This window comes from Sinocyclocheilus rhinocerous, unplaced genomic scaffold (assembly GCF_001515625.1).
Source record: "Sinocyclocheilus rhinocerous isolate Xijiao unplaced genomic scaffold, SAMN03320098_v1.1 scaffold936, whole genome shotgun sequence".
Classification (NCBI taxonomy): domain Eukaryota; kingdom Metazoa; phylum Chordata; class Actinopteri; order Cypriniformes; family Cyprinidae; genus Sinocyclocheilus; species Sinocyclocheilus rhinocerous.
In genome coordinates, this window is record NW_015662583.1 from 313,468 (window position 1) to 322,718 (window position 9,251).

A 9,251-nucleotide genomic window follows, 5' to 3' on the forward strand; every position below is an offset into this window, starting at 1 on the left:
ACGTACACACACACGTACATACATTAAATGCATGCAACTTTACTTTGTGCACACAATGAAAACATATGCAAGAGAAAGGCACACATGCAAGCACACAAACATGATTAAAGTCACACATGCCACAATTAGTCACGTGGGGGTTAATTTTCTCATAAACAGAATTAGCGCCAGAGATTGCCATCTGCTGGAGATTTTAGGATTGAAAGCATGAGAAAGAATATTCATTCCAGCATGCGAGTCATGGTTTGGCTTATCCTGGATAATATTTCATCTGCACATGTTCCTCAGGCTGTTCTGGGGCCAGTTTAGTGAAGCTACCGCACACGTACACACATTAAATGCATGCAACTTTACTTTGTGCACACAATGAAAACAGATGCAAGAGAAAGGCACACATGCAAGCACACAAACATATGATTAAAGTCACACATGCCACAATTAGTCACGTGGGGGTTAATTTTCTCATAAACAGAATTAGCGCCAGAGATTGCCATCTGCTGGAGATTTTAGGATTGAAAGCATGAGAAAGAATATTCATTCCAGCATGCGAGTCATGGTTTGGCTTATCCTGGATAATATTTCATCTGCACATGTTCCTCAGGCTGTTCTGGGGCCAGTTTAGTGAAGCTACCGCACAATCACAAGATCTTAAAACAGAAGTGATCGAACCTCAGCACTGATTGTGATGCTGTGCACTTAACCAGCAATATTTCTCTTTAATAGCAGTTTTTAAGGCATTCTGCTTATTTTATTAGGACTAATCAAGTACCATAGTATTCCCATATGGCAAAAATATATATTCTGGCCAAAATATATTTTAAATAAATGCTAAATATATGTTGTAAACAGTGAAGCTGAATGAAATACATTTTTGAAATTCGAAATATATTTAGATTAAACTTTCATAAACCAAAATCTATTTCAAAATCAATTTGGGGGCAAGAAAACTAGATTTTGATTTAATAACATTTCATTTTTTACATAGGCCTCTTATGTATTGTAATTTTTTAGATCATTGTAAAGTAAGATTTTTATCCAAATGTGTTGTGTCACACGTATAAACAACAAATATAGTTTTTCTTCAAATGTGACACGTGTGAATATATTTCCTTGGATTGAAACATACATATTTTAATGCATTTAAAAAATATTTTACTTTGTAAAATATATTTAAAAAATTTACAAAGAACAAAATATGTTTCAAAATATTATATTTTGTAAAAACAGTTTTTTGTATAGGCTATTCGGAAGTATATTAAAAAAAAACATTTTTTTAATATATATGTGTGTTTTTGCCTTATGGCTTATGATATTAATCATGTTACTGCAACAGTACTATATTTTTACCACAGTATTTTTTAAAGGACAGAATCCGTGGCGACTAAACAGTTAAATCTATCAAAAGATAACATAACCTGTATATCAATATGTTTCAAAATATTATATTTTGTAAAAACAGTTTTTTGTATAGGCTATTCGGAAGTATATTAAAAAATTTTTTTTTTAAATATATATGTGTGTTTTTGCCTTATGGCTTATGATATTAATCATGTTACTGCAACAGTACTATATTTTTACCACAGTATTTTTTAAAGGACAGAATCCGTGGCGACTAAACAGTTAAATCTATCAAAAGATAACATAACCTGTATATTAAATATCTATATGGTAGGAATTTATAAAGATATATACGGTCATGTAGATTTTAAATTACCGGTACATAATTTTCTATGCCCTGTAGATATTAAAGCAGCATTTCCCAATAGGTTTGCACACATACAGTCTTTGGGAAAATGGTTACCGTTATTATTTTTATTTTAGTAGCCTACGGGTTTCAGTGACCGCAGCCTCTAGCGGTGCGACACGGTTCGAAACACGGTGCCGTAGGCGGGGTTTCTCGGTAGATCCGGTCTGGATCTGGACCGATCTGGACTGTGTGGCCAGCGAAAATAATACTATGGCGAAGGCTTGGCGCTCACGCTGCTTGGTAACCAACAAACTGTCATAAAAAAAGATACAATTTAATTTAAAATTGTTTAAAAGCAATAATAAAAATATACAATAAAAGAGAGCCATAGACGTTAACGACTGTTTAAATGCCTACTGGCCGAACGTCACATTGCGGCATTAATATTTATGAGCGTATCCTTCAGTTTGACAGCGCCTTCCAATGAAGTGGTCCGGGTCAAGCTGCGTCATTAATATTCATGAGCCAAGCCTTCAGAATTAACAACAGCTTCCAATCGGATAGGCCGGCGGGACGAACGTCACGTTCGGTCGTTAATCTTGACAGCGCCTTCCAATGAAGTGGGCCGGGTCAAGCTGCGTCATTAATATTCATGAGCCAAGCCTTCAGGATTAACAACAGCTTCCAATCGGATAGGCCTGCGGGACGAACGTCACGTTCGGTCGTTAATATTCATAAGACAAGCTCTCGCTGTAGTAGGATCGACAAATTTGCTCCCGTTAACGGTCGATTCCGGTTCGCGTATTTTTACGTGGACTTCACGGCATTGCGTCACGTTGATGAATTTGAAGAGATGCTACCGAGAGGCGCATCCGTCCGCTTATGATAAACAAATCTGCGCCAGTCACTTAAATATGCGCAAGAATGACCGGTAACGGTTGGTTTAAAGACGCGGTATATTAAAGAAAACACCGAAGTGGATCACATCAGCGCGTGTGTGTGTGTGTGTGTGTATACACACGGTTATACTCAGGTGGGGCAAGCGTTATTCGCGTGGCGTCGGTGGTCGGTGATATAAACCCGGTTCGCGCGGCTCGGGATGATCGGTGAGGCTCATGCACGCTCTCATCCGTTCGATATCCGCACCATCCCGGGGTGTGACCGATAGATACGGCTCCGTCGCCGCTGAGCCCATGGCGGGTCCCGCATTCACGGGAGCGCACGGGACCTGGATCACATCCCGGTTACGGGAGGACGCGTCATCTTCTTCATCGTTATCATCGTCATCGTCCGCAGAGAAACCGCGCAAACGGAGAGCCTTTAACCTGGTCAAACTGCGGCAGCCCACCGCCCCCGGTAACAACAACACGCCGTTTGTGATCTCCGGTCATATCAAGCACATCTGCAGTAACTGCAGCCGCGGGAATGACATCCGGGACGGTGAGTGATAACGGGCCCGACCAGACCGGTGCTGGAGAATAAAGTAGTCATCTTTTTGTTCTTGTTTATTTTGGCCTATTTAATTTTTAAATAGGTAACACTATCACAGTGTACATGTTACTGCTTTAAAAAAACAAAAAAACAAAAAAACAAACAAACAAAAAATATATATATATAAAATTGTTTACTTTTAAAAATATAACATTAATATAAAATATAAATTACAAATATATATTTTTTTACTTGCAATATTTCCAATACTAGCAGGAAATTAATTAGCCATTCATGTGCTTTTATGTTTGTAATTAATATTTAGGTTTTTAATTTTATTTTCATTTATTGCACTAGTCTGTTAACAAGCTACTGAAGATACTGTAATGTTGCCTTGGTGTCATATTCACTGTAAAAAAAAAATATATAAAAAATGTTAAAGTAAATTCCTGTTAAATCACCTGACCATATACAGTAAAAAAATTATACTTTTACTGTAAAATACTGTGTGGGTTTTGGAAGTAAATAGTTATTATTTATGATATTCATTAAGGCAATGCATGTACTTTTACAATAAAATGATATGTTGAGTCATGAAAATATGAGTCAGATTAATTTACAATGAACAACAGGATGTGTTGCATCATATTAAATAAATATGAATTTTATATATAAAAACTATGCAAAATAAAAATTATACTGTAAATAATTTAACTAAGAAATACATTAAACAAGTTATATATAAATATATTCGATTTTTTATTTTAATTTATAATTAAATATTATTTATATACACAGTTTAATTATTAGTTAAGTACAAACAGTTTTTGTTTAATTTATGTTTATTGCAATATTTATTTGCTGTGATTTGTAGAATTTTTGCTCAGTAGTATTCTTGATTTCTTATGTTATTATATTGTGTCTTGAACCCTGTAATGTCAAGTGTGATCTAATTTGTGGATACGTTTTGGTAAATTCACATTTTATTGTTTGTTGTCTTATATTCATGCATTCTGCATCCCAGTTGTTCGTTTTACCCGATGTAAAAGTGAACGTTCAGCCTCCTTCGGCAGAAAAGCCCTTTTGGAAAAACAAGCTTCATTCTTTCCTTTACCTGCTGACCTGTTTTAATGCACCAGCCTATTTTTACACCGCGGCCGCTGACATTCGGGTGGCGAATGGATCCAGAAAGCTTTCCAGTTTTCCCAGAGGTTTCCAGTGATTTCAGAGCAGCTGTTGTGCGGTTTAGATCAGACAGATACAGTTACAGTCATTAAATTTAGCTTTTTTTTTAAAGATAAAGTTTTCTGGCATTCGCTTAACTAATGTATGTTTCTAAACACAATGTTGAATGACTGTGGGTTGATTTACAGGAATAGTTCACCCAAAAATTAACATTTGCTGAAATATACTCACCCTCAGAGCATCCAAGATGTAGATGAGTGTGTTTCTTCATCAGATTTGGAGAAATGTAGCATGCATTGCATCACTTGTTCACTGCAAGTGAATGGGTGCCGTCAGAATGAGCGTCTGATAAAAACATCACAAGTAATCCACAGCACTCCAGTCCATCAGTTAACATCTGGAGAAGACAAAAGCTGAAACAAATCCAGCATTAAGACGTTTTTAACTAAAATACGAGTCTATAATCCATAATAATAACGAAAAAGTGCATCTCCTGTTGTCTCTCACATCAAAATCCAGCCACATATGTGTATTAAGACGTTTTTAACTAAAATATGAGTCCATAATCCATAATAATGACGAAAAAGTCCATCTCCTGTTGTCTGTCACATCAAAATCCAGCTTGTTTAGAGCTGTTTAAACGCTGCTTGATCTGTGCAGATTTCTCTCCTGATTCACACCAGAACACTTTTTCACTGGAGGAAGCCTTATTATGGATTATAGACTCGTATTTTAGTTAAAAACGTCTTAATGCTGGATTTGTTTCAGCTTTTGTCTTCTCCAGATGTTAACTGATGGACATTTCTCCAAATCTGATGAAGAAACAAACTCATCTACAACTTTGATGCTCTGAGGGTGAGTATATTTCAGCAAATTTTGGGGTGAATTATTCCTTTAATTTTCTTGCTCTCATTTTCAAGTAAAAAAAAAAAAAAATCAATAAATGCAGAAATGCATTTGTGTCCGAAATGTAATTCCTGCTGACTCAGATACAGTACAGCACTTGGACTCACGTTTTTTCCACACTTAACAGTCAGTAAGGGACCGTATTAGTCACTGTGTGAAATGAATGGTGGATTATTAGAGCGCAGATGTGAGCAGAAAGCTCTGCTGATGTCAAATCAATGCTACATCCAAATCTGATGAAGAAACAAACTCATCTACATCTTGGATGCTCTGAGGGTGAGCATATTTCAGCAAATTTTGGGGTGAATTATTCCTTTAATTTTCTTGCTCTCATTTTCAAGTTAAAAAAATAAATAAATAAATAAATGCAGAAATGCATTTGTGTTCGAAATGTAATTCTTGCTGACTCAGATACAATGCAGCACTTGGACTCACAGGGAACGTTTTCCCCACACTTTACAGTCAGTAAGGGACCATATTAGTCACTGTGTGAAATGAATGGTGGATTATTAGAGCGCAGATGTGAGCAGAAAGCTCTGCTGATGTCAAATATATCTGAAGATTATTCTCCTGGGGTGAGAAGATGGGATTAGAAATTTACACTTTATACGTGTGACACTCGTATAACCCCCTCCTGAATTTCCTTAATCTTAGAGGATGAATGTTAATTGATGTCTTTGCCCAGTTTTAGTGAGTTACCAAATGGAAAAAGTAATAAAAAAGATCTGAACACTTGTAATCTGAGACAAAATGGAGAGAGAGATTCTGTTTTAGTTATTTCTCCTGAAGAATATTGAATTAGTTGCATTAGTTTTTCCAATCACTTGATCCTAAAGGTATTTGGTCTCCGCTCCGAGATTTATAATACTTAGTTTCTGCACTTTCAAAAGCATTTCAATTCTTTCGGCTCGTTTACTCAAGTTATTACCGTTCGGTTTTACCTTGACTGGAAATTTTTCAAAAGTTCAAATTTTCGGTCTGATTTACTAATTTGTTAAAGGAATAATGTTGTTTTGGCGAACGTTTGAGGTCTGTTTTCATGCAGAGAAAGTGGATGTTGAGTTTTACTCTCAAAAAGCACAATAAAAGACATCTGCTATTCCTTAACCCCATAAAGCTATATTCTAAGGCTTCTAAATGATCAGCATGATCAAATCTCCTGCATGTCTTCTGTCTCTGATTGATCGTTTAGAGTGTTTTCTCCAGTATCATTTCAATCTCATCTTATTACTGGAGATATAGAGCGACCACTGATATTTATAGCATTTTATGTCAGTATCTGCTGCACTGTTATAAAGATCTCACTGATTTACATTACAAGCATCAGACTTTCATCATATAAATATCAGCATCTGCACCAAATTGCATGTTTTTCTCAGTTTGAGCCTTTGAATAAAACTGAGCTGTTTTATCTTCGTATTCTCACTATCTCAGTCTATATGAGCCTGGATCAAAACATAAAACACATACGTAACTTTTTTGTTTTAAATGTCTAAAGGGTCAATAAACTCTTCCATTTCCACTTCCAACACTTCCATTGCAAACGTCCCGTGTGTGTTTTGGTGTGTTCAGCAGAGGGTGCCGAGCATCTGGCGGCGATGCGCTCTGATTCGCTGGTTCCCGGGACGCACACGCCACCGATCCGCAGACGCAGCAAACTGGCCAGTCTGGGACGACTCTTCAAACCCTGGAAATGGAGAAAGAAAAAGAGCGACAAGTTCAAGCAGACGTCTGCAGGTACGAGACACGCACACCAAACCACCCGCAGACGCACTGTTTTCTAGGGCTGGGTTTTGACACAAATTTCACGATTCGATTCTCATTCACAAGCTTGCGATTCGATTCGATTCAATATCGATTATTTTGGATATATATCAGGTACAGTACATGCCAAATTTTCTCAAGGAAAAAAAATCTCAACTAATGCTGTCAAATATACATGAGAGTCAGTTGGTACTACATTACTATAATACTGAATACTGCAATACAATGGACAGAATTTAAAATCCGAGACTTTGTTTCATATTAAAAGTACCAAAGCACAATGCTTATTGCGATTTATTGGATGGGAAGTAGCCTACCCTTCAATGTTCCGTCCATTAACTGAAAACAGGCTAGAATAATCAATTCTTGGGATTCATTCCGTAAAAATGAGAATCGATTAATATCGAGATATCGATATTTTTTACCCAGCCCTACTGTTTTCATTTATAAGCGTGTCGTTGATGATTGGCAGTGCTGGAGAGGAAGATGTCGACGCGTCAGAGCAGAGAAGAGCTCATCAAGAGAGGCGTGCTGAAGGAAGTGTACGAGAAAGGTAAGAAAAGAGATTCTGGACTTCATCCGTTCAAGCAGACAGGACCTGAATGTGCTTTATTGGAAACGTCTCGATCTGTGTGTCAGTAGAGGAGGTCAGCGTTGACGTGTGTGTGAGTGACCTGGACAGACAGACGAGAATCAGTCCAGTATCAGAGTCTGCAGACGCCAGTGTCACAGTGACAGGTGCGTTACTGTCCACATCTCAAATTCTACACAGTTGGGCTCGTATCGTCACCAAAAACAGCCATAGTCTCTAATGATGATTTTTCACCCTTTACAGAAGGCTAATTCTGTTACTGTACCTTTAAGACATTTCACACTGATAGGTGTAGATATGCAAATGAGGGCAGGTATATGTTAATAAGGTTCTGGTGGTGATGATTTCTGAACAAGTCGTTTTTGCTGTTCAGTTTCAGTAAATGTTCTAGATTAACTTTGTGAGTTATGAGAGTTGAAGTGTCTCACAGACAACAAACTCTTTTTTTATAAGTTTATTATAAAAATTAATTGATATAGTTTTTTATATTATTATTGTATATATTATTAATTATTTTATACATTAAAATATATGTGTGTGTGTGTATATATATATATATATATATATATACAGTGGGTACGGTATATATATTTTTTTTTTATACTACTGGTCAAAAATTTTTAATTTTTTTAATCGATACCGATATGTCTGTCGCAGATATATCGGTATCGGCGAATATGCCACCGATATGACATTTTTTTTACAGAACATAAAATGCAGATAAAATGCTTGTAAATGGTGTAATTACGTAGTTTGTCCAACAGAGCGCGCTCCATTGTTTGCTACTGGCGATCTGGATGAAATTCTTTAACGCTTAAGTGTATGGAATACCATTGAAACTTTGAACGGCCATATCTCCGTAATGGGCGCGGCGGATCTGCACCAAATTCGGGGGATCCCTTCAGGTCGAGGAACCCTCTCGAACGGCGAATCGAGTGTACGTCTCGAGGCCCCCTTTCGAAATGAGACCACCCCCGCGTCAATAGCCCCCGGGGGCCGGGAGTTACGGGCGGTTAAATTCGCAGCCGGGCGCCGACCGATCTGGCGATCCCGGGGGGCTACCGATGCAAGGAGGGTGGTGTGATGTGCCATGATTCCAGTTCTAAGGGAACGTACACGTTACATTCAAAGGACATTAAAGTGCGCGAGACGTGAATTTAAACAGTATTTATTTACAGAGGTATATTATGTCACACTTCACACTTCTCTAGAAAGTTTCGTCTGTGTGTGAAGACAGTAGTGCAAATCTGTGAATGAATATTCCGAAGTGAAATAAACTCCAACGGAATAAAGTTGATTGGAATTGAAATAAAGTTGAATAAAATTCAACTTTACTGTTCAGTGCACTGATGTCAGACTCATTTTGGATAATAAAGTTTATTGTTAAATTGTTAAATGCCCTGCCTCCATCACATATCTTTGTCACATCATTATAAGTGTTTGATCACCACATTTGAGTGAGTGTTTATGTATACAGTATATATTGATTATGTATATACTGTATTATATATATAGTACCAGTCACAAGTTTGGACACACCAATGGGAAAGTGTCCAAACTTGTGACTGGTACTGTACTATAATATACACAAAGAATATCGGCCGATAGATCGATATCGGCATTGTTTTACTCCCTAATATCGGTATCGTATCGGCCCCAAAAAACCCATATCGGTCGGGCTCTAAT

General features: G+C 37.2%; 1 protein-coding gene across 4 annotated transcripts in view; it reads left to right on the forward strand.

Moving 5' to 3' along the window:
• The window catches only part of LOC107728128 (phosphatase and actin regulator 1-like), a 26,900-nt gene that overhangs the window by 6,550 nt on the left and 11,099 nt on the right, over window positions 1-9,251 (forward strand). For 2 of the 4 annotated variants that reach the window (XM_016538214.1, XM_016538212.1), the window contains exons 2-4: window positions 6,782-6,946; window positions 7,446-7,526; window positions 7,613-7,711. In XM_016538214.1, the coding sequence (XP_016393700.1) occupies window positions 6,782-6,946; window positions 7,446-7,526; window positions 7,613-7,711 (345 nt within the window). The remainder of the gene's footprint in view (window positions 1-6,781; window positions 6,947-7,445; window positions 7,527-7,612; window positions 7,712-9,251) is intronic. The other 2 variants (XM_016538213.1, XM_016538215.1) reach the window with 2 other exon arrangements.